The 26,853-nt window shown below is 39.0% G+C and overlaps 1 protein-coding gene across 6 annotated transcripts in view; it reads left to right on the forward strand.

Annotated features, from left to right (window-relative positions):
* golga3 (golgin A3) overlaps positions 1–25,030 on the forward strand; it is an 80,336-nt gene extending 55,306 nt beyond the window's left edge. For all 6 annotated transcript variants that reach the window (XM_048556207.2, XM_048556211.2, XM_048556212.2 and 3 more), the window contains 9 exons: positions 1,914–2,057; positions 8,333–8,530; positions 9,505–9,621; positions 10,259–10,398; positions 11,834–11,966; positions 13,719–13,841; positions 17,832–17,996; positions 19,162–19,325; positions 22,184–25,030. In XM_048556207.2, the coding sequence (XP_048412164.1) occupies positions 1,914–2,057; positions 8,333–8,530; positions 9,505–9,621; positions 10,259–10,398; positions 11,834–11,966; positions 13,719–13,841; positions 17,832–17,996; positions 19,162–19,325; positions 22,184–22,424 (1,425 nt within the window). In that variant the 3' untranslated portion in view covers positions 22,425–25,030. The remainder of the gene's footprint in view (positions 1–1,913; positions 2,058–8,332; positions 8,531–9,504; positions 9,622–10,258; positions 10,399–11,833; positions 11,967–13,718; positions 13,842–17,831; positions 17,997–19,161; positions 19,326–22,183) is intronic.
* Positions 25,031–26,853: the final 1,823 nt, after the last annotated feature.

The raw sequence follows: 26,853 nt of genomic DNA on the forward strand, positions 1-26,853 counted from the left end.
TCAAACATGGACAAAAGAGCTGAATTCCACAGGTGAGGTGAGAGTGACAGCTCTTGATGTCAAGGCTGCGTTTGACTGAGTGTGGCATCAAGGAGCCCTGGCAAAACTGGAATCAATGGGTATCAGGAGGCAAACGCTCTGGTGATTGGAGTCTGACCTGACACATAGGGAGATGATCATGGTTGTGGGAGGTCAATCATCTCCGCTCCAGTCCATCTCTGCAGGCATTCCTCAGGGTAGTGCCCTAGGCCAGCCATCTTCAGCTGCATCATTAATGGCAAATGACGTTTGCGCCACACAAATGCTAGGCTATGATAATCCCCAGTAAGAGATATCTAACCACCACCCCTTGACATTCCATGGTGTTGCTGTCACTGAATCTCCCACTATCAACATCCTGGGGGTTACTAACGACCAGAAACTCAACTGGACTCACCATATTAACAGTGGCTACAAGTGCAGGCCAGAAGCTGGGAATACTGCAGCAAGTAACTCCCTTCCTGATTCCTCAAAGCCTGCCCCACTGCCTACAAGGCACAAGCCAGGAGTGTGATGGAATGCTCCCCACTTGCCTGGATAAGTGCAGCCCCCACAACACTCAAGAAGCTTGACACCATCCAGGACAAAGCAGCTCGCTTGATTGCCATCACATCCACAAGCTTTCACTCCCTCCACCACCGATGCTCAGTTGCAGTTGTGTGTACTGTCTACAAGATGCACTGCAGAAATTCACTGTAGGTAATCTAATCTAATCTAAAAAATCCTCAGACAGCACCTTCCAAACCCATGACTGTGTCCCTCTAGAAGGATAAGGTCAGCAGATACATGGGAACACCATCACATCCAAGTTCCTTTCCAAGTCACTCACTACCCTGACTTGGAAATATATCGCCGTTCTTTCACTGTCGCTAGGTCAAAATCCTGGAATTCCCTCCCTAATAGCATTGCGGGCCAACCCACAGCAGGAGGAATGCAGCAGTTCAAGAAGGCAGCTCACTACCACCTTCTCGAGCAACTAGGGATGGGCAAAAAATGCTGGCCAGCCAGTGGTGCACACATCCCACAAATGAATAGGGCGGGAAAAAAAGCCCAACTTGTTACTGAAAGTTGCCTGAAGTTTATTGTAAAACAAAAGTCTCAATTTTCAGCAGGTTGTGGGGAAACGGATAGGCCATTCAGCCCCCGTAGCCTGTTACATCATTCAGTGAAATCATGACTGACCTTCTGGCCTCAAGCCATTTGCCTGCCTCTACCCATAACCCTACCATAACCTAACCTGAAATTTTAACTCCGTTTCTTTCTCCATGGATGCGGCTGGATTTGCTGAGTGTTTCCAGCAGCTTCTGTCATCTCTTCAGATTTTTGGCATCAGCACTTTTTATAATTTGCTTTTGTATAGCTAGAGTTTTGTTGTTTGAAATAAATAACAATGAATAAATAACAATGCAGTTTATTAGAGCCACAGATTGATGGGTTGCAAATTTCCAACATTTGGGACCCCCTTGTAAAGCATGTGATCTCATTTTGAATGCTATAAATAAGACTTGAGCCATGTTTTTACCTTTTGAGGTTAAAAATTGGAGGTCCAATCATTCTGATTTTTTGAGAGAGCTGGCCCTTCCCGTCAAACTCTTGAACAATGTGATCAAAGACTTCCCACCTTCTGACAGGTTAATGACTCAGTAATGCAAAGAGAAATTTACAGGATATAGTTTCTTTTCCCACAAAGCTTTCATGTTCAAACAAAATGTACAATGTTTTCTTCATAAGATATCCAATGAGTACAGCTCAGTTGTTGGCAGAAAATCTTTGACAGAAAAAATGCAATGGGGATTTTGGTATTACTGTATTGATGAGGTTGGTTGGAGCTGGACTGGAAAATTATCATGTTATCCCTTTTTATACGTTAATAGGAACGAATTCATGCTTTGCAAACAGAGCTGCAGGCAGTGAACCACAGCAAAGCGACACTTGAGAAGGAACTACAGGCAATCATCTCCCTTACCAGCCAGGAACTTGAGGATTATAGAGAGAAGGTTTTGGATCTAGAGGATGAGGTAAGACCTAAACCAAACCTAGTTCTGTGTACAGGTGTTATTATTATCAATCTCGCATACCCAATTTCAAGTGACTGGGCTGGCAATCCAGAGGATCGGGCTAACGTTCTGGAGACATGGGTTCGAATCCCATCACAGCAGCAGGTAGAGTTTGAATTCTGTTAACAGATTTGAAATATAAAGCATCTGAGTTATGATCCGCTATTGTCATAAAAAAACTACTTTACTGTGGGAGAGGTGATGGCCTGTGGAAATATTGCTGAGCTATTAATCCAGAAACCCAGGTAATGTTCTCTGGTAGACAAACAGGAGGCGAGAAAAACACAGCAAGCCAGGCAGCATCTGGAGGAAAGGAGCAGTCAACATTTCGGGTATTACCCTTCTCCAGGACTGGATGTGGAGTAGAGGGAGCTGCAGATAAAGGGGTGGGGTGCTGAATGTTGGTGATAGATGGACACTGGTAATAGGTATGATTTGGATGGTCAATGGGAGAGATGAATCTGGTTCTTCGCTGGAAGGGCGGGTCAGAAGGTGGAATGGAAGTGAGGAGAAGGGGCTGGAAAGGGAGCCAGGGGATGGGTGGGAACGTTATCTCAAGTTAGAGAACTGAGTCCTCTGGGCTGTAGTATACCCAGGCGAAAGATAAGGTGGTGTTCCTCAAATTTGCATTCCAAGTTAATGCAACACCAGAGGAGGCTGAAGATGGATGTTTTGGAGGGGGAGGGATTGAAATGTACAGTGAACGGGAGGATACGTTAGCCATTCCAGGCCTGGCGGAGATGCTTGGTGAAATGGTCACACAGTCTCCATTTGGCCTCCTCAGTGTTCCCGATTTGTGGTCTTCTCTACACTGGATACAGTCGAGGAGGTTTGAGGAGATGCACGTGAAGCTTTTTCTCACTTGGAAGGACTGTTTTAGGGCCCTAAAGTGGAGGTGAGGGAGGTGGTGTGTGGGCAGGTGTTGCCTCTTTTACGGCTACAGGGAAAGGTATTGCGCGGATTGGAGTGCTTGGTGGGGAGTGTGGTGCGAACTAAGTAGTGACAAAGGGAATGGCCCTTGCGGAAGGCAGAGAAGAGTTGGGGAGTGGAAGATATTCTGTGTGGTGGGGTCTAATTGGAGTTGGTGGAACTGTTTGAGGATACATTAAATGTGGAGTTGGTTTGGTGGCAAGTGAGGATAGAGGGGTACCTTATCTTTATTATGTTTTGGGGTTGGGTGGTTTAGAGCTGTGGATGAGGGAATGAAGGAGGCGTGGTGGAGGCCCTCTGGATGACAGGCAGGCAAAGAACTTTGTTTGCTAGAGGAAGATATCTGAGATGCTTGGGCGTGGATTGTCTCCTTGTCAGAGCAAATGCAACAGATGGGATGGAGATTTTGCAGGATACCGCGTGGGAGGAAGTGTAGTCTAGGTAGCTATGGGAGTCTGTGGGTTTATATTAAACTGTAACCAGAAATGGAAACGAGTGGTTGAGAAAGGGGAGGGAAGTGCCTGAGGTAGACCAAGTGAATTTGAGGGCAGGGTGAGAGTTGTTTGCAAAGTTGATGAACAGTTCATCTGGGTGCAGGATACAGCACTCGTACAGTCATCGATGTAATGGCGGAAAAGTCGGAGATCAGTATTAATGTACTTACAGAAGAGGGGCTGTTTGTTTGTTTTTTTTTTAATGTTCTGGGGAGCAGGTTCGAATCCTGCTATGGCTGATGGTGGAATTTTAAATTCATTTAAAATTAGAATTAAATGTTTCATGATTGTGACTCCATTGTCGGGGAAATCCATCTGATTTACTACTGCCTTTAATGAAGCAAAACTGCCATCCTCACGTCCCTGCGAGTCTACACCCGCAGCAATATGGTCTTAACTGCCCTCCGAGCAATTAGGGATAGGCAGTAAATATTGGCTTAGCTAGTAACACCCTCATCCCATGAATAAATAATATGAAAATATGTCATTTAGGGAAGGAGATCTGTTGTAATTACCCGGTCTAGCCTTCACGTGACCTCCAGGGTCATACCTACGTGATTGATTCTTGACTGTCCTCTAAAATTCACTAGCAAGCTGCTCAGTCCAGGGGAGGTGATGGTCAAGTGGTATTATTGCGGGACTATCAATCCAGTGATGTTCTGGGGACCCGGGTCTGAATCCCGCAATGGTAGATGATGGAATTTGAATTCAATAAATATCCAGAATTAAGAGTCTAATGATGACTAAGAATCTGTTGTTGGGAAAGACCCATCTGGTTCACTAATGTCCTTTAGGGAAGGAAACTGCCATCCTTACCTGGTCTTGCCTACATGTGACTCCAGACCCACAGCAATGTGGTTGACTCTGAACTGCCTGATGGGCAATAAATGCTGCATAGTTAATGACATCCTCATCCCGTGAATGAATAAAGAATAAATAAAGTAAGTTAGGGATGATTAACAAATGCTGATTTTGCCAGCATTCAATGAAAGATTAAAGAGGAAAAAAACCTTGTTGGTATTGCTTGGAAATGAATTAATTTCTCTTCAATTGTGTTAGAACAAACTAAATTAAATACTATACAGTGGGAGTGAACGGATTAATTCTGGGATCTTCTATTCTCTCCTTAACCTTCTGTCTTGCCCCCAAGAAAATAACCAGACCCAGGTGGTGGATTATTCTACTGGCAAAAAAAGTATTAATCAACAATCTATTTATGAACCACTTTTACCCTTCTGTTTTGTTGTATGAAGACTTTGGTGTTCTACAAAAAATCAATAGAAACTATTATGAAAACAGAAAACCACTTGCATTGATTTGGCCTTTCATGACCTTAAGATGTCAAAGTACTTTTGAAGTGTAGTCACTGTGGAATTGTGAGAAAGTAGATTTCCATGTGCATTAAGCAGCCATCATTTGAGACCATAAGATGTGGGTGCAGATGTAGGCCCTTCAGTCCATTGTGTGCCCTGCTAATCAGTGAGATCATCGATGATCTGATTACTCTCAACTCCACTTGCCTGCCTTTTCTGTCTCACTGATGGTTCCCTGATTGATTAAACATCTGTCCATCGTAGCCTTGAATATATTTAACAAAACAGCCTGGATAACCCTCTGGAAAATATTTCCACAGATTTATTCCCCTCTGAGGAAAAAAATCATCCTATTCCTGTCTTATGTTCCCTTATTCTGATATGATGCCCTCTGGTCCCAGATTCTCCCATTTAGGGAAACAACCTCTTTGCATTTAACCTGTTAAGTCACCATAAGAATCTTGGTATGTTCCAAAAAAAAAACCTGTCAATCTTCTTAAATTCCAATAAATACAGGCCCAACCTACTTACCATTTCTCATAAGGCAGTCCCTCGACTCAGTATCAGCCTGATGAACCTTTGTTGGGACTGCCTCTGATGCGGGTATATCTTTCCTTAGATAACTGTTCACCGGTATTCCAGATGTAGTCTGACTCGTGGCTTGTATATTTCCAGCAAAACCTCCCTGCATTTATATTCTATTCTCTTTGAAATACAGGTTAACATTCCATTTTCTCTATTGCCTGCTCAATTTTATGTCGTTCATACATAAGCACTCCTATATCCCTCTGTTCTTTCTCCTTTTTAAACAATATTCAGCTCACTTATTGTTCCTACTAAAGTGTGTACCCTATGTTTTTCACATTATATTTCATTTGCCAAGTTTTTGCCCACATGCTTAACCTATCTATAGGACGCTGTAGACTCTTTCCTTCATGCTCACCACTTGCCTGCCCGCTTATTTTTTCTTATGGTTATGGTAAATTCACTTCACTTCCATCATCCAAACCATTTATATATTGTCAATAATTGTGGCCCCAACACTGATGCCTATGACACCTGTTGCAGGTTGCCATCCTGCAAATATCCCCTTTATCCCAACTCTTACATTAGCATGGCTAATTGTCTAAGCAATAGGTCCTCCAACACACAGGTTTTTATTTGAAGGAGTGTAAAGTGTGGTACCTTGTATCTAAAGTCTTCTGAAAATCTGAATGTTATGTCCACTGCTTCTCCTTTATCTATCCTGCTTATTACCAGCCTCAGAGTTCTGGTAAACTTGGAAGGGATGATTTCTCTTTCATGAAGCCATGATGAGTCTGCTTGATCGTATTCTGTATTTCTAAATGCTTTGCTTTTACATCCTTTTATAATACTCCAATATTTTCCCAACAATACATGTTACCTGGCCTATAGTTAGCTGTTAGTTGTCAACACTTTTCAAATGAAGGTATTAAATTAGCAATTTTACAATTCTCAGGACTATTTCAGAAACTAACGATTGTTGGAACATTACTGTATTACTGCATTACTACATGTGTCCACTACCTCTGTAGCTACTTCGTGGAATATCCTAGGATGCATCCAATCAGGCCTAGGAGACTTATCAGCCCATTAGTTTCTGTAGGACTTTTCCTGTTATGTTAGCTGTTGTATTTATTTCCTCTGATTCTTTTGCTTTTGTTGATTTTATTTAGTAATTTTGGAATGCTATTGGTGTCTTGTACAGTGAAAACTGATATGAAGTACTTACTCAACTCCTGCCATTTCTTGGTTCCCATTATTGCTTACTTGGCCTTGTTCTCTAAGGGACCTATGAACACTTTGCTGACTTTTTTATATATCTTTTTAAAAGACACAATTTTTTTGTCCTCCTTTGGTTTTTAAAACTTTGCAAATCCTCTGGCTTACCACAAATCTTTGCCAAAATGTATGTTTTTCTTTCAGTTTGATGCCATTCTTAATTTCCAGGGTTGACTCATCCCCTTCCCAGAATCCTCCTTCCTCACTAGAATTTTCTTTGCTATGAACCATGGACTACTTTCAATATATTCCTGCATAGTAAAAATGTCTCAAATTTATCTCTCATTGCTGTAAATGAAACACTTGTTGCACATAAGTATTTGTTGAGATGCTTTTCACCTATAAAATTACCCTACAGTTTGAATATTTTTGAGTATTTTGGTCTCAGTATCCATATGCAATAAATTTGTCCTGTTAAATCAATTTTATTTGCTCTCCTGGCATAATTAAACAACAACATAACATTCTCTGATTCTTCTGTTTGTGAATATAGCCCAATGTCTGGTATATTCCCGAAGAATGTTGTCATTATCGTGTACTGATTACAATCAGTCAGTTTTCTCTCAAAATTGACAGCAACGGAACAGAAATTCAGCCAAAAAAACCGAAAAAAATTCATTTAAAATTATCTATTTAAGAACATGTAAAATTTTAGTACCATGACCCTATATTGACTAAATGTGTATTCAAAAATTGATCAGATGTATAACTTGAAACTTCTGTGGGTCACTGTACAATGTCATACCAGTCAGCTACCTGATAGGTTTTGTTCCATGTCTTTTATTTAAATCTGTGACGCTACAAAGCCGATTGAAAGGTTAATCAGTTTTGATGTACTAGGTGTATGTGTGTGGATTTCAAGTAAAGATAGGGTCTGTGGTGGTGAACGTCTTCACCTTGGAGAAAGAATCAAATGGTGTCTTGGATGATGTATGACCTGCTTACATCCATAAAACTACTGCAGCACAAATGCACCATTCTTAGGAGAGAAAAACCAAATCTGTTTATTTATAACTGTAAATGATAAATGAGATGCTGCCTCTTACATTCATGTATAAATGTCTTTGATCACTTATTGCTTTCTCTTTCTATCTTTTTAGCTTCTCTTGACTGCTTCCCCTGCATTTTTCTCTAATTCTGAGGATTACTGTCATTTTTTGTTTGAATGAACATATCTATTGATTCCTTTTGGAGTTATTACAAGCAGTCAAGGTAGTGCTCCTCCCTCTGACCTAGGAAATCTTGTTTCAAGTCCTACCTGCTGCACACCTCTGAATAGGTTATTAGAAAACATCTACTCCAGTTGCTCATTCCCTTTTTAAAAGCATTCTAATTCAAGCATTTGTGGTAGCATTTCTCTGGAACTATCATCCTTCAGGCAAAATTAGGGGGTGTTCCATCCTGAGGGATGTTGAAAGGTGTAGTTGTGATCGACTGTAGTCTACTTTCCACACAGGACTTTTGGAAGTGGCCTCGTTGAGAATAATTGTAGCTGAGACTGTTTGTTTGTTTTCCAAACACCTAATAGTATGTTTGAAACTATAAAATATGTGATTTAAACTGTTGACCAGCTGTACTATACCTTTGCCTACCGAGTCCATTTTTTTTATAGTGTTGAAATGTGATGAGTATGAAGGCTTCTTATTTTGTTTGAATTCTTTGTTTGCTACAATGGCTTCCATTCTCTCCCACTTAGCTTCAAGAGTCAAGAGGTTACCGGAAAAAGATAAGACGCTTGGAAGAAGCCAATAAAAAGCTGACTCTAGAGTTGGAACATGAACGAGGGAAATTAGTTGGCCTAAGTCAGTCCCATGCTGCACTGAAAGAACACACCAGCATCTTGGAGACTGCCTTATCAAAAAGAGAAGCAGATCTTGTCCAACTAAACCTACAGGTATGAGCCCAAAGCAGAGGAATTTTTTAAATCAGTCATTTATGCTGGATACCAGATTAAAGGCATTCCTGATGCAAAGTATCATCTTGATAAGAAATCAAACCTGACATTGAATCTGGAAACACATTATCACTTGTAAAAATGGGTTTATTGTTCTAATAATGGTGTGGAACTGAACTTATTTCAAATTTTATTTTAGCCACTTGTGGTTACTAATCTTGTCCCTCTGCCCACGTTCTTCTAAGCTACAGGGGCACATGACCACCTAGCATTTGAGAATATGCCAGACAAAACACAAACAGGCTGTGCACACAATCTTTCCTTAAGATGCATGCAATTTCAAGGGGACTGCACTGTGTCACAGGTTAATGTACACAACAAATGGAAGTTAGAGATAACATTGCCCTCCTTCATAATTTTTTTTAAATGATTGTAATCAAGTAAGTTATTTTATTTTTAATGGACTTCAAATACTTTCTTTCCATCTTTTTTTTCCTTCTGTCATTTGAAAGTGAGGGCTACATTGTAAAATTGCTGTTTGTCCAGCAGAGAGCTAGTTTCAGACCATTCATGGTAAAACTGAAGATTCAGGCGTTCCCACTATTTAGGCAATCTCTTGTCAATATTTATTTGTCCAGTGTCAAATCAAGAATGGCACATGCTCGGAGGTCTCAGTTGTTTATGCCATGTTAAGAACGTCATGCTGCTCCATTGGCTAAATACACCAGCACTGAGTTGTGATCTGCCAATGCAGGCAGGCAAAATCTGTCCCATTGAAAATCAGTGTTAATCATGTCAAATCCATATAACAAACCAATCCAATTATTTTTCCCTTCCCTCAACTTTGTAATTAACTGCATGTCATTCGTACTGTTTTTCTATTTCAAAATAGAAAATAAAAATTACTGAATGCAATCTTCCATGGTAACACCCAACAAAAAAAAAGTTTTCATTGAGTGATTTCTTTTGGACAGGTACAAGCAGTCCTAAAGCGAAAAGAAGAGGAGGACCAGCAGATGAAGCAATTAGTACAAGCTTTGCAGATTGCACTGGAAAAGGAGAAAGGAAATGTAAATCGACTGAAACAGCAGGTAAATGGTAGCTTTAAGTCTTCATTTCAGGAAACCGTAAGCATTTCATATTTACAGAAATGTGTAAATATTTAGGTTCAATCAGTTCCATTCAGACTATTGAATGAAAAATTGTTGTACAGTATTGTAGAACTTGCTGCATACACCAACATTATTCTGTAAAATGTATTGAAAATAATTGTATAATATAACAAACTGTTGACTTTATTGAACTTCAGTGTACCAAAGAGTGGCTAAGGCACGACTCAGTTCACCATTGATTCCTATAGATTCTGTACTAATTAACTGGATATTGGCCTGATTGGTAATTAAAATGCTACAGCTAGCGTTGGTGTCACCTGAGCCAGCGAAAGGCTCTGATCCAATCACTGTTTAATGATTTCATGGGAAATGCCAGTATAAATGATAGATGAAGACAGCAGAGTGTTCTTAGTCACTTGAATGTGGGGTGCTGAAGAGCTGGTGATGTTTTTTGAACCGTAAATGTACAAGAGAGATTATTTCAAGATTAAGGGGAAGCTGGGGATTGAATCTGCTGGAAGAATGCAATATTTCCACCTCACTAAAGGATATTGAAGTAAATCACTTTTTTGTTACTGCTTTTATTGAATTTTTTAATCTTTAAATGATTTTATAGGTTTCAGCAAACAAGGCTGAGGCTGGACACAATCGTCGTCACTACAAAGCAGCTGCCCTTGAACTCAGCGAAGTGAAGAAAGAGCTGTATGCCAAAGAACAGCTTGTAGAAGCTCTGCAGGCAGAAGCTGATAAACTCCAGTACGACAACTATGTGGCAGTAACTACTTGTACAAATCTGACATCCGACAGCTAAGGAATGAGATAGGTGGTAGGAATATTGAAACGTCGGGAATTAAAACCCCTCATCTGCTGGGTTGGTGGAATTTCCCTACACCACGGATGCTCCAGCCCCACATATCACTTAGAGTCCTTTCCATACAATAGTTCTCTAAGGGTCAGTATTGCCATGTTGACTTCAGTTCGAGAGTTTTGGGAATCACAGCCCCTGCCCTACTGCAGTATTCAATCTGGGATCTACAGCTGGAGTGATGTCACAAGCGTTTATACAGTAACTGGGTTCGATACACTTCCTAAAATTGTAGGAATGTAAGTTGGTAATATTAGCTCTTTGTCATGTCTCACTGTCCTTTTCCCCAGAGTAACAAAGTCAGAGATTTAGTTGAGTACATTTCATGAACTAACAACCACAATTAAGAGTTGGAAAGAGTGGGCTGTTTCCATGAAGTCAGTGATCTGGGACACTAATGATATAATTGCAAAATTACTGGACTGGTAATCCAGGCACTCTGGCTAATGCTGTGGTGACGTGGGTTCACATCCCACCAGGGTAGCTAGTTGAATTCAAACTAAATTAGTACATCTGGAATTGGACGGTTGTCTCAATGAACTATAATCTATTATTGTCAAAACTCATCTGATTGACTAACGTTCTTCGGGGAGGGAAATCTGCATCCTGGCCTACCTGTGACTTCAAACGGCCACAATGTTTCCCTTAAGCTGCGTGACCCTGGGACACCCCATGCATTTTTGACTGTTACGCCCGTGCCACTGCATGACTGTTTCCAGTAAGTGCTGCTTTGCATAGGTGTTGGCAGTTTGTGCAGGAGGAAGAAACATCAGAGGAAATGTTGGACACACAGCAATGTGGTTGTTTCTAATCTGTCCTCTGAAATAGTCGAGCAAGGCACTCATTTCAAGGGCATTTTGGGTTTTGGCACAAAATATTGGCCTTGTCAATAATGTCCACATCCCGTGAATGAATAATGAAAATATATGGTGTAACCACATAGAAGAACATGAAAAAGTAGTCAGAAACCACATTTAAATAGTTTAGCAAATTATTAGAAAACATCAAACAGTTGATTTTCATAGGGCAATGTTAAAAATAAATATTTGCTATGGAAAGTAAATGTTCTCCTCCGCAGTAAAGTTAATAAATGTCCTGGCTCAATGATCAAAGAAACCACTGCAGTTTTACTTGCATAGTCGCTGAAAACGAGGCACCATTTCTTTTGAAGACTCAACTCGTAGGACATATTGCTCCATATCCAGTTCCAACAACTTCAGTTTGAAATAATCATTGAAATACTTTGATTTCCTTATGGTCTCTGGAATTCTTGCTACGTCACGATTTGGATTTATCTCATTTTGCTCCCGTTGTGTTCTGTTGCAGAGCCCAGGATAAGAAACACTCTCAGGAAGTAGCACAGTTCCAGGAGGAATTGGCTGCCGCTCACTCTCAGCTTAAACTATTGCAGAAACAGCTAGATGAGCAGCTTAACAAACCATCTACTGTAAACCAGGAGGTACATCTTATCATGTGACTACATCCCTATCTCTAGAATTTTGCACACCTTGAATCATTGGTTTTAGCATGGGCTGTGACCTTAATTTTGTTGAATTTTAAACCAAACTGAGTGAGAACAATTAATTTCATTCACCTGTATTTATCCTCATGACATTTTAGTCATATTTTCATCAGTACTCCAGCTGTTCCCCTGCAGCAGTGTGTTCATACATTCAGGTCACACTCCTCCATTTAACCTGAGTGGCACCAAGTACAGTTGTGAGGGAGTGCTTCATTTTTTAAAAAATGTTGTTCTTTATGCAAGATTTTACCTCTGGACTCTCTCTTTTCTCTATCTGTTTCAGATGGTAGTGTTGACCTCCTCCATTTCCATCCCCCCCCCCCCCCCCCCCCCCCCCCCCCCCCCCCCCCCCAACCTCTCCAACACGATGCTTGAGAAGGTTCTCATTTGTATCTTGCCATACTGCATAGTTTCGCTGGTACTTTGGATCATGAGTGAACATTATGTTCAATCATTTTGGACCACAGGTCACTTGGGTAATTCCAGTCACTTGCCATTTCAAAATTTCAGCTCGTTCCTCATTCACATGTTTCTCTAGATTTTCTGCAGTGTTCTAGTCAAACCTGGAGGATCCCTCATTTTAGGTTGGGCATTTTACAGCCCTCTGGTCTCAGCATTGATTTAAACAACTTCACTCCATGCACTCTATTCTGATACGTTCCCCACTTCCATTTTCCGAAATTTGTATTTTTTTTTTGCTTTCAGAGCTGATTTTCATTTTGTTAACATTTTTTTCTCTGGATCCAGAATAAAAATAAAACATTTGAGGATGTTGGAAACCTGCTTTAAAAACCAGAGTGCTTGCAAAACTTGGGTCTGACATATCTGTAGCAGTTAATATTTCAACTCTGGTATAATTCTTCAAATATGAAGAAAGGTGGAAAATTGTTCAGAGATGTTATCCAGAGCAGGTGTGATCTGAAGCTAGGTTTCCTGGATCAGATCTATACTCAAGAAAAGCAACAAGGTTAATGGAAAGGAGCATCAGAAAAAGGTTAGAGGATGGTTGAGATTTGAGTTTACAGGTATCACAGAATGGAAATAAAATGGACTGATAGCTTTGTCTCTTCAATACAACCGTTATCTCCAGAGTTAACTTCAGTTTGATGGTCCTGCCTCATGTATCTTTTTTCATGTTTTGCTTTCAGCCACAGCTGATCTTAGATTGTTAAATGCCTTCTAAGGTAAAAACTTGAATGAATTTACTTGAGGTGTATGATAGAGTCTGAGGAAAAGAATACTGAAGCTTCATTTGTGAGATAAATGTTATCACCAGCAGCTGATGGATGGTGTTGCATTTTTATGAAGAGCCATGCTCCATTTCATAAGGCAGTTTACAGATGTAAAGAATATTCATCCAGATCATGCCAAGAAAAACAGCACTTTTATTTAAGTGGTGGGTTTGCTTGGTCCAATATTGGCTATCACAAGACTAAATTGCAATTTCTTCATGGTAAACATCAACCAATCTGCAGTCAATAAATTTGTGGCACTAAATTTGCTGAAGACTTTAATTCTAATAACACTCTGATAACATTTGGTCATCTGAGAGATTTTGGAATTTGTCTTTTTAGCAAAGGAGGGTAGATTTGGTTGCCACTGATAGGAATTGCATTGGGAAATGGATCTTGCATGTAGACTGTAACCAACTATTGTGATTATGATAGTTTAAAAGGCCTTTCTTTTCAGGTGGAGGACTTGAAATGGGAAGTCGAACAGAAGGCAAGGGACCTACAAGCCTTAAGACAGCAACTCTCTCTAACTGAACAGCGAAGTCAGAAGGAGTTAGAAGGGCTACAGGAAGCTTTACAGGTAGGAGATTCACTCTGTACTCTGCACCAAGGTATCTACACCTTTCATACTTTGAGTAAGGTTCCCTGCTGAATGAGTTAGGATTTTTTGGCATTTTTGCAGTCTTTCCCCATTGCCATTTGTTTAGTAGTCTTGTAAGATGCAAAGTTCAGATTGTAACCGAAATAGGTGAAAAGTACTCCACTTTCAATTGAATAGTTGCAATTTTTGGGTTATGTATTCAGGCAACTCACTAAATGCAAGTTCTATCTCATGTGCTGAGATGGAGAGGTATAAGCGTAGAGAGTTTGTTTGGAAAGAAACCACTTGGCTCATTGGGCATGCACAGGCTGGAAAACAAACTATCTATCCTAATCCTGATTTCTAGCATTTGTCTTGCTATGTAATGCCACTGACTGTGAACCCTTAAGTAAAACTGCACAACATCACAACTCACTGGGGTAAACATAGAAAATAGGTACGGGAGTAAGCTGTTTGGCTGTTTTGAGCCTGCACCGCCATTCAATATGATCGTGCAATTTCAGTATCCCACTCCTGCTTTCCCTTGGTCTCAATAACTGCAAGAGCCACCTCCAACTTCCTCTTGAAAGTATCTAATAAACTGGCTGCAAACAGCTTTCTGTGGTCGAGAATTTTCCAGGTTCACAACTCAGTGAAGAAATTCCTCCTCATTTCAGCCCTGAATGGCTTACCGATTTTATTCTTAGACCGTGACCCTGAGTTCTGGATTGCAACATTGGGAGCATTTCTAGCCTGTCCAGAGCCAAGAGGATTCTGAGATTCCACATGCACCCCCCTCCACCCCCCCCCCCCCCCCACCACAATTCTTCTAAATTCTAGTGAGTACAAGCCCAGTTAATCCAACCTTTCTTCATATGTCAATCCTTGTTAGATCTTGTATTTTCAATGAGCGTCTGAGTTGTGGGGTAAATTCAAGTGACCTTTTTATTGCGATTTACCTGTCAGTTGCAGCTCAACAAAAAGGTGCCCACAAAGCTCCAGAATGTTTGTAACTTATGCAGTTTAAACTTAGAATGCATACATTCTTCTTCTTCTTCTTCTCTCTCTTCCCCCCACCCCCCCCCCCCACCCCAATTTACTATTGATCAGCAGAGCCGAGTTGTCCATCTGTACTTGGCTGTCCAGTAAAGCATGTTATAGAATTTAAGCTTGCCTCAGTAAAATGACAGAGATGGAAAGGCTTGTGGTCACTCCTGGACCTTCATGATGTTTTCTAGACTCTCATATCTCTTGTCGTCGTGCAGCTTAACATTTTTTTAGATCCCAGCATCAACTGCTGATTATTTGGATACTTGCCTATTACTTCAGGACCTCTTAAATTTTTCATTACAGGAAGTACAAAAGAATATTTATTTTCAATCAGTTCAATGTGATTACACCTGATGGTAGAGTTCTTCAGTGAACAACTAGTCTTAATGTGTTCATTCAATCCACACTCCAATGTCTGCTAATCTCTGTATTCTTTCCTTCCTGTAATAATAAAACAGATTGCTATTACTGTCTGAAACTGGTTTGAATCTTTAATAGTTTTCCATAACTAATTCGCATCTATAGTTATTGATTAAATTTATTAATTGTGACATGTTCTTATCTATGTCTTATGTGCCAGTTGCAACCTTGAGCTGTTGTTGTTATTAAATGTGAAATGTTAGTAATGTCTTTACAGAGCTGCTATTGTTCTACTATACAAAACAAATGTTAAATGTTATTTGTCTCCTTGCACATTCCACAAGCTTGAAATGTTACTGTCAGCCCTGTTCTGCGGTCATTTTGTGCTGCTCAGTTATGGGCATCTATAACAGTCCTGCCATACCAGGAATCAGTCTGGTGAGCCTTTGCTGGACTCCCTCAGCAGGAATATCCTTCCTCGGACTAGGACACCAAAACTGAATGTAATACTCAAGGTGTGGCCTCACCAAGGCCCTGTATAACCGCAACAAGAAGTCCCAACTCCTATACTCACACTCCTCTGTCACAATGAAGGCCAGCATGCTATTAGCTGTACCTGCACGCCAGCCTTCAGTGACTGTTCCACCCTGACCCCCCAAGTCTTGTTGCACCTTCCCTTTTCCTAAGCTGCTACTGTTCAGATGATAATCTGCCTTGCTGTTTTTGTGTTCCAAAATGGATAACCTCACATTATCCATATTATATTGCCAAGTATTTCCCCACACAGCCTGTCTAAGTCACCCTGTACCCTCCTCACAACCTACATTGCTGCCCTGTTTAGTGTCAGCTACAAATTTGGAGCTATTGCATTCAATTTCTTCATTCAAATTGCTAATATATTTTGAGAACAGATGGGGTCCCAGCACTGAATATTGTGGTGCCTCACTTGTCACTGCCTGCCACTCTGAAAAGGACTTGGTTTTTTTCCCCAGCTCTGCTTCCTGACTGCCAACCAGTTCTGCCTATGTCATTGCATTACCTCCGACACCATGAGCTTTAATTTTGCTTGCCAGTCTCTTGTGTGGGACCTTGTCAAAACCATTTTGAAAATCCAGATACACAACATCCACATATTCTCCCTTGTCCACACTACTGGTCACATCCTCACATTCCAGAAGATTTGTCAAGCATGATTTCCCATTAATGAATCCATGCTGACTTAGACCAATCCTGTCACCGCTTCCGGAATGCTCAGTTATTACTTCCTTAATATTTAACTCCAGCATTTTTCCCCACCAATGTAAAATTCCTTTCTTCCCCCCCCACCTCCTTTTTTATAAAAATTGAGGTTATAATAACTATCCTCCAGATCACCAATCATCACAATGGAAATCCTAGGGTCGCAGAAAAGTTAAACATTTTATCAAAGTATGCAAAATTCCCAATTTATCTGTCTTTTTAAACCCATGTCTATAGAAAATGTAGGTTTCTTTAAAGTTTACAAGTTCTTATAAATTAATAAATTCCAATCACACAGGTAAACCACTGTGAATTGTTGAATTTGACTGTTAACCCCCTTATTTCTCTCTTGTACGCACACTCGCACACAAACACTGGTCGCCAGGGATTCTGTTCTTCAATCCCTGTTCTTCTGGTTCCTTTTTTTTTGCAGGAGGGACAGGTTACTGGTAGATTAACTGCAAAATACCTTCCTTCCTAGATTAAAAACCATAGTTCACGGCAACTGCTGATGGCGAGAATAAATGGTCTTTCTTCAGCTTTAGCTATTTTGTCGAAGAGAAAGACACAACATTTCCGCTTCGAGAGGTCCAACGGCTTCTGTCAATTTTAGTCACACCCACAAACTGAGTTATCCGGCAATCAATCAGTAGTTGTTCCCAGTTAAATCTCGCTTTGTACACCTCCCCGAGAGCCAACTCATCTACTAACATTCTACCCTGCCACCAAAGCAGCAAAGTAAACACTACTTACGAAGAATTTCAGTAATTTGCCTTTTAAATTTGCAACAATTTCTTGGTTTTCAGTCCACAATTAAAATACAGAAAAATAAAGTGGTACGGTCTTTACAACAGCTTCACACTCTAAAGTCTCTCGTGCTGAGCTCCAGATCTAAGCCTAGATATAAAGGGTGCTTTACACAAAAAAGAGCAAGCGGAACTGGAGTGGTTACTTGGCTTAAGTTGTTATCTGCTTGTTCTCAAATAACTCATTCAAAAATATGACTAATATACCATTCTGACTTTTTGACCTGCAGTATGTGGGGAATGAATATACCTTTTTGTTCTTGTGCATTTTGATTTTTGGCTGAGGGAATTTTTTTGGACAGCTTACGTAATATTTCAAATGGAAATGGTCCTCACTTAAACTATCCTACAATATTGGCACAAAAATACGCATTTTATTTTCTGTTGACTTTATTTTTCTTCACAATAACACCTTGGCTAGCTGTTTGTTAAACGTTTTCATGCATATTTGCATAGTTCTGGCTTATTTTCAGTAGCTTATGTCTATTACAACTTGATTTAAAATCTACTGATTCTTCCTTGTGCTATTTTACAGAGTATAAAGGTGAACCTGGAGGAACTACAGGAGGAATTGACAGTCACTCGTAAGGATAAATTCATGCTCCAAACTAAGGTGACAGAACTAAGAAATACCATGAAGACATTATTGCAACAAAACCAGCAGCTGAAGATGGACCTTAAACAGACAAAAACACGGAAGGTAAGTGATTAATGCCAGGTATAGTTACTGTAGAAGTGGTGTTTTTACCCTAAAATATTTGGACTTGATCAGTGTGGGCTGTTCTGACCTTCTCTTGCTCCACAAATCCGAGAGATAGTGGCTGTTCTGTGGCCTAATTTCATTTTTTTTTGAGCTTTTAGCCTGTATCCTTTACCATTGGCTGACGAACAAAAATATCAACCATTGATTTTAAAACTAAGAACGGGCCAAGCATCATTTGCCACTTGCAATGAAACCTGATGTCCCTGAAATTTTAGTTTTAGGAACTAGAACATGAATTCTCAAAGATGATTTTGCCCTATGTAATGTCTCATTTTGCCAGCCCCAAAGTGTCTGATATTTCATAGAATGTTTACAGCACAGAAAGAAGCCACTCAGCCCATCAAGTCCACATTGCAGAGGGATCTTGGGCATCCCACTCCTGGCCCTCCATTACTTTCCTTCAGCTAATCATTTAATTCTCCTTTGAAAGCGACAATAGAACTTTACTCTGCAACTCTTGCAGGCAATGCATTCCAGCTTGTAATTAGACTCAAGTGTAAATACTAGCTAATTTATTTTACTTTGTATAGAGTCCTCTGGCATCAGGCGGTACAGCTTTTGCCATCAAACAATATCTCGTGCAATGTTCCTTATCAAGTTAATACTTTAGTACTAAAAGTAGGGAACCAATGTGCATATTATTGTAGTATTAATTTTAATCCTGGCCACATGAACAATGGCAAAATCATTCTGGAGAATTCTGCAGGCCTTCTCTGAATTTAATGCAGATCCAGCGTAATTTGTGTACAAAGATGATCAGTGTATCAAGTTATAACTCACTTTGAACTAGATGCAATACATACAGAATTTTGTAATCTTCTATGTCCTGCTAAAAGTTCCAATGTTAAAATTTGACACGTTATGCAACAATTTTTAAAAATTTTTAATTGTATTATTCGGCAATCTGGTTTACATATTTTATAGGATTAAAGAAATTATGAATTTCAGGATGTCCATAGGCTGAGATGAAAAGCAGTGGGAAGAGATTTTAGATGGAATTTAATACTTAAATATCAGTACAAAATCATTGGGTGGAATGCTCTGTTTCTATGTTATAAATGCATTGTAATACTATCATTAAATAAATGTTATTTCTAAATAGAGAGTGGAGTTGAAAGGAGATGTGGTTTCATCAAATCCAGTGACCCCAGTAAAGATACCTGATTGCCCTGTACCTGCCTCACTCCTTGAAGAACTGCTCAGGCCACCGACGGCTGTGAGTAAAGAGCCTCTTAACAACCTTCACAGTTGTTTAAAGCAGTTGAGGTAAGTTCCTTTTGAAAAAAGTGGATTTGCTTTGGGGTTTTTGTAAGTCTTGTTTAATGTATATTGCAGTTTGCTGTTTGAAGGGTCTTGGCCTGAAACATCAGCTTTTGTGCCCCTAAGATGCTGCTTGGCCTGCTGTGTTCATCCAGCTCCACACTTTTGTTATCTCGGATTCTCCAGGATCTGCAGTTCCCATTATCTCTGATTTGCATTTTGCAGTAATTCATTGCAGATTGTCATCATTGAATAATCTTGTAAATAAATGCCAAGTTTTACAAAACTACCACGGATGGAAACAATTAGAATAAAATAATGTTCATGGCTAATTTGAATTCAGTTAGTTAAATACATCCTACAAAATAAATCATTATGCACAATAAGCAGTAAGGTTTTGAGAGGGGCAGGAAAAGCAAGAGTCCTTGGAATGTATGTCCACATGCTCCGAAAGTGGTAGCACACCCAAAGTGGTAAATAAAGTATCTTGAATGCTTTCCTTCATTGGGTAGAGTAGGCGATGACCTACTGGTCACTAGGTTGATAATCCAGAGATCCAGATAATGTTCTGGGGACCCAAATTCAAATCCCACGACAGCAGATGGCAGAATTAGAATTCTGTAATGAAGGAAAAAAAAAAAGTCTGGAATTAATAATAATGAAATCATTACTGATGAGTCAGAAAAACCCTCCAGGGAAGGAAATCTGCCATCCTCACTTTGGCTGGCCAATGTGTGACTCCAGACCCATAGCAATGTGGTTGACTCAATTGGCCTCTGAAATGGCCTAGCAAGCCATTTGGTTGTACCAATCACAACAAAGTCTGAGATAAAACCAGACAAATCATCTGGCACCAGAAAAGATAACGGAAACAGCCCTGTCAACTCTGCAAAGTCTGATTTACTAACATGGGGGCTAGTGCCACAGTTGGGAGGGCTGTTGCACAGACTAGCCAAGCAATTGGCTGACATACTCATTCACAGAATCCTACCTTTTTATATGCAATATCTCGGACACCATCATCACCATCTCTGGATATGTCCCTCCCTCTGGCAGGACAAATGCGCAGACGAGGTGGCACAATGGTACATAATAGGAAGGATTTTCCCTGAGTCTTTAACGTTGACTCTAGACCCCCATGAAGTCTCATGGCGAGGAAACCACCTGCTGATTTCCACACATTATCCTCCCTCAGCTGGTGAATTGATACTTGTGTTGCACAACACTTAAAGGAATTGGACAGTTTCAACACTATACTTGTCCAGTCAATGGATGTTGCTGGCCCTTAGTAACGATAAGTACTTACACGTACCACAAATTTGAGCCAACTTTGTCCAAGAATCTTAAGTGAAGAATGCCATTTTACTTAGTTACTTATGTAAAAGCTGCATTTAAAATAGCTTCTAATTTGTTGGTAAGATAGGTGAAGATGCTGTGCTTGTGCTTGAGTAGAGACAGATGGGTTTAAGCAAGGGTACTTCTACTGAGCTACACAAAAGATGATGGGGTAGCAGTAAATTGTGCAGTCAATGGAGTCAAAAGTTGCAAAAAGTCCACAAGGTAGGAGCAGTCTTCAAGAACTGAGATAAGGAATTTCTTCAGCCTCCAGACAGTGTTGACGCTGGAACCTGTTGCTAGAGAGCACTGTAGAGGCCAATTCATTAAATATATTTAAGACAGATTGTTAGGCTCTTGATTAGTAAAGGGAACAAAGATTGTGGGGAGAAGGCAAGAGCATAGTGTTGAGAAATATATCAACTATGATTGAATAGTAGAGCAGACAAGATGGGCTGAATGACCTAATTCTGCTCCGATATCTATGGCCTAATCTTATGAGAATGCTGTTTGTAACTTTGATTAGAGCAGTTTTAGTGCTGTGTTAGTAGTGAAAACCTGATTTGAAGCACACAGTTGTAGGCAAAAAGGGGATGCAGTTAGAATGCAGCAATGTAGTCTCAGGTTTTACGATGGAAAATGAGCTTGGAGATAGAGTGGTGTTCTCAAGCTCAATGGATTGAGGATGCCTCTCGAGAAAGGCACTTTCGGGAAAGCAAACAAGTTCTGCAGCTTGAGTTGATCCTGCTTTTTCATGGCTTCAGTCTTGGATTAAAATCATTGGTATTACCCATAAAATTTATTGTAAATGTGGAGAATTGGGAAACGTTTTAACTTGTATAAAGTGTTGTAAAAATTAAGATGTTAATTAATAATTCTGATGTAAATGCTTTCTGCCACTCAGTCGAACTGACTTTGGCAGAAACATAAATGTTTAAATGACATTTTAGATAATGCATGCTTGCCAGTGTTTGAAATAATCAACTAGCTATGATTAAACCACGGCAAATGTTGATCAACTGTGCTGCACGGTGACTGCATGGTAGAGAAAACCAATTTGCTACAGTGGTGCAACATGGACAGCTTGAGCAAGAACTGCAGATCTAAAAAGGAAAGTATAGGAAAAGACAATTTTTAAAAAAAAAATCATCCAAATACTATAAAGATTTCAGTTTGGAGTATGAAAGATATTTGCCTTCTAAGCAAATAGAGGAACTGTCAGATTGGGTGAATTTAATATACTCAGCAAGTTTCTTGAAGCAGGAGTGCTTGTTACGTGTAAGGTTCCTTTATCTCACTGCGTACAACCTGAAATCTTATCACTTTCTCTTTACAGACATTACCTGCACTACGTATTTCCAGCAATTTGTTTCTGTTTCAGGGCTCTTTTGTTTTCTGCCTCAGGAGATTTTGTTTATAAGTTAATGCATTGGCGCAGGACTGTTTGGATCTTTAATTATCTATGGACAGTGTCATTGCAGATCTGTTTATAATTGTTAAAGAAAAAACCCCCTTTTTTTTATCCAAAGGCAAGAGATGGACAGTTTGCAGCGACAGATGGAGGAGCATACAGTAACTGTACACCAGTCTATGTCGTCATGGACACAAATGGAAGGACAATTGATGGAACTTACTGCTGATGGTGCAGCCCCAGCAGCAACAGAGCTGTCCAGCAATAGTACAGAAACTGACCTCAACAATAGTGCAAATACTAACCATGCAAATAGGACCTGTCAGCAAGGAACAATTTCTGAACTACCACAAATTTAAAAGCCCTCAGCAATGCTGAAGAGTGGAAATGTTTTCCAGACCTCTGTGCTTTTATTTACGTTCTGGTTTCCTTGGCAGCCTAGCAGCAAATTGTTCATTCACATGACTGGTAATGGATTTAAATGTTGCCTGTAACTGCTTGACTGCAACTTCCACATGTGATTTTTGTTAGATTACAGGGTCCATAAAAAGGAAGAAATAAAGAAAAAAAAAAGGAGGTGGGAGGGAACTTTTTTGTTTTCAGAAAATCAATCCATCAATTCAATAGCATGGATTGACAGGAAAAAATTCATTGCTGTCTATTTGGGTATTCTAACCTTTTGAGTGATTGGGGAGGGGAATAATTACAAGCAGCGCTTAAAAGGTCAACAAAAATATTGATTCTAATTTATTAAATTTTAACTTTAAAAATGGTTGTAAGTTTTGTTTTATAGTTCTGAAAGTTGTTGTAGCTTGAGATACATTTGTTAGTTAGGCTTGGCAGCATTATGTTGGTATTGTATAAGTCAAAGGACAAAAGTTTTGTTCCTCTTCACCTTTAACTTTTTCCTTTTTGAAGAAACCATTGTTTAAAAACATATTTTGCACCTTTTTGACCTCCATGTTTGTGGAGTTAAGGCAAGCCCAAATAATGTCAACTTACTTGACTTAACTTTTAGCAGCAAATGCTAAAGATGCTTTTTTGTATATTAGTTTGCTCATGCACGCACATGAATATGAATTATCTAAATTTTACAATTTTGTGTTTCTTTACAATCCTGTTCGGGGTTGGATTGCACAACAATTTTGGCATAATGGGTTTGACAGAAGGATAAGGGTTTAAAATTCTGTGATCAGTAAGTGTAAGCTCACAGCATAAAATGGCCTTGAGTTGGCAGTTGTGTTCAGAAGAATAGAATGTTACATAGGTGCTCTCGATAGGGAGCTTCAGACAGCAGGTGTTTGTTACCCGGGTGTCACACTTGCCAATACTTAGTGCCTACAGTGGAAAAGTAGATAATTCCCCAGTGCTAAGCATCCTCACCATGATGAGCAGAAAAGACAAGTTTTTTTTAAAAAAAAAATTGTGAAAAGTGGGAATATTCATTAAAAGTCCTACTGCCATATACTTAAGATGTTCTGTTATAGAGGGAAGTGTGTTTATATCACTATTAGGTGAGCTGAAGAATATTTTTCAACAGCAGTGTAGATGCTTAGACTATCTACAATTCTAACCAGCTGCTTTGACTATTTGTCAACATTTGTACACTACATCACTTATTGTTTCTTTCTTACTAACTGCTGCTGTCCTGACGTGATGGAATCATTTGCTCAGTAACTACTAACAGTTCAGTTTAAGTTGACTTTTGCCTTCTGTTTCTTTTTTTTTCAGTTTTGTCTGTACACTTTGGATTTACTAAGGAAAACTATCTTGTACAGTATGAGTTCTGTAAGCATGTTAAGGGATTTAAATTTATGCATAATATTGCTGGAGAGCATTGTGCAATAAACTATTTTTGGTAATGGTTTTCCATGTATAGTTTACTTCTGTGGTTTTTCTTTGAACAGGGGTACAGCTTATTTATAAATTGCATGTGAAACTAATTAAATATGATCAGTCATCTGCATGGTCTGACAGTTAATACTTCATGTAAGCATAATAGAAGCTAAAAAAACAACAGAATTCTGCTTGAGCAAATATTTTTATAACTTGAAGCGGGAACCAATGACCTCACGTTGATTCTACTATGCCATGACCTTAGATCCTCCAACAAAAACAGTATGCCCTTATCTGGTCAAGGAATACACAAAATGATATTTGAGTAATTGTGAAGAAAATACTGTAAAGAGTCATAACAGTAAACAGTTCAGATGACGTAACAGCTTATTATCTGAATTCTGGAATATAAAAATTAATGCAATTACATTATATATGGAATTTGTTTTCTGTTGTTTTGACAGATTTGTAACCTCAACATGTCATGGTATTTCTTTGCAGGATTGTTTGATGTAATAATGACATTAATGAAGCTGATTCTTCTGTAGTCAATTATAGAGAAATTGTATGTCCAGTGGAGTGGAAAACACTGCCTGAGGTGTGCTGGAAGCAGATTCAGTCATAGCTTCCAAAAAAATTGGGCAATTATCTGGACAAAAATTATTTTTTCAGGGTTGTGGGGTTTTTGGGCACTGAAACTAAATGAATTGCTTTCACAGGCAGCAGGCATGAACATGATGATAAGCCAAATGGTGGCCACCCATGATAGAATAATTCTGTGTTCAAACATTACAGTATAACTACCTGGAAAAGGACATGCTTTCACAATTGCATAAAGCCTGTAGCTTATTCTTTTTTTTGAAAGAAAAAGCATTTAAATCGAATGTTTTAAGGATATGAGGAAAAATGTCAGTTTCTTTTAATGTTAAACATGAAAATATTTTCATTCAACCACCACCACCACACTGATTTCCTCAGTTCTTGTGTAACTGACAGTTCATGTTATATTTTGTAGAATTTGCCTCTTATGAAGAGCTTTCTCCCCTAAACTTTTAAGATCAACTATTGGGTTTAACACATTGCAATAATTGCCTTTTGTTCAATAGTGAATAAAAGTCTGAAATAGAAATTCAACAGCTTCTGTTTACATTTGTGCTACAGAACCTGAACGCTTATTGATCAACCTGCTTTCATTACCATTCCAGCATAGCACCGCATAAGGCAGAGATAAATTCTTTTTTTTTTTTTTGAAAAATGAAGAGTACAGCTACTGTTTGCAGGGTATCCTTCCAAGATATAAATGTGATGGAGGATTGGACATTAATCTTATTTTAATGACCCACGTACAAATGGGGCTCAATGTTTGAGTAAATGGTTCTCCTGTTTGCTAATTATGGTCCTGTGTGAATTGTATTCCTAAAGTCTCAATCCAGTTCCTAGGAAAATCAGGGATTACAATGTTAATCTTGCCTAACTCTGCAGTAAATTAGTAATCATTCTTGGAAATAAAAATAATTCCACTGATGCATTTTAAGGTGCTGGCCAATTCTGGGTGTGGTTTGAGAAAGCTTTATTCAGCGTCCCAACTCTATATAACCAAATGCAAAGTTTAGTATTCCCATGCAATCTGTAACAGTAATACTTGATAGAACTGCCTGTACAAACTAAAGATGTTGTAAAATTCCCAGATTTATTTTTGTTTGTGAAATTATTACTAAGTTATTTGAAACAAAAATTGTCTTGTGAGCTTATGGCTTCCAGAGATGGGATTCGGGCAAAATTTGAGCTCGGAAAGCAACTATAAAATAATTTGAATATAAAGTTCACTTTGGATGCCCTTTAATGAATTTAAGAGTAAAGTTTTACCATTAATCTTGTACTACTTCAGTAATGTTTCCTACATTATAACAGTTAATTTGCTTCAGAAAAGGTGAAATTTAACTGTAAAGCACTCCAGGAAGTTCTAAAGTCACGAAAGATGTTGCATTAAAACAAATTCAGTCTTTAATCTCAATTTTAAGCAATCTGTTTAACAACTACATATCAATTCTTGAAGCAATTAAAGCTTTGCTTGTTAAGAGTTGTAATTTAATTTATTGTGTAATTGTGAAATTAAACTTTCCTTTGCCCTTTAAAGTTTTTGTGTTACTTGTAGTGAAATTGTTCTTGACTTAAATGATCTTTTGCACTATTCTTCACATTACACTTACTTTGGACAATAATGCATTGAAGCATAATTCATCCATTCAGCTCACTGTCTACACTGACCTGATAATCCTCAACTCCGCTTCCCTGCCTTTCCTTAGTATCTTAGTTTTTCCATTGTATTTGAAGGGCGACACTGCTCAGAAAAGATACTAAGTAGATTCTTTCCTGTACACCCCCTCCCAACATTGACACTGCTTGAAGTGGAATCACTAAGATCTATATTCAGAAGCACCTTTTGACAAATTGTCAGATGAGTTGTTTCCTGTGCTGTTTGCTCCAAAGCCAGATTTTCATCAAATTGGTTTTTGAACAGTATAACTGAAAACTACCAGTTCTGCTAATTTTATCCTATTGCTAACAATCTGAAAGGGAACTACAAGTATCTATCCTTTTTACAGATATAAACAAGGCAGTGATACACCCGTTTTAGGTTGCACAGATGCCTAGATAGTATAACTACAACAAAATATTTGGTAATGTTTATTGTTATGTAATAAAAATGCAGCTATAGTGTTATGCAAAAACTGGTAATTACCAATAAAAAGATGAGAAGTTTATGATTATTTAACTTCTCCACCAAGGCTGCCCACGTATACCAAAAGATAATGTGTTAATGTGCTGGGATATTACATCATTGATTTTAAGGGACAAGATTTTTTTCCTAGTTCTAGTTTAAAAGCTTTTCTTGACATCATATTATTGAGTGAAAGCACAAGTAATTTACATGATGATGTTTTTCTTGGC

The sequence above is a fragment of the Stegostoma tigrinum genome, chromosome 26 (assembly GCF_030684315.1).
Source record: "Stegostoma tigrinum isolate sSteTig4 chromosome 26, sSteTig4.hap1, whole genome shotgun sequence".
Classification (NCBI taxonomy): Eukaryota; Metazoa; Chordata; class Chondrichthyes; order Orectolobiformes; family Stegostomatidae; genus Stegostoma; species Stegostoma tigrinum.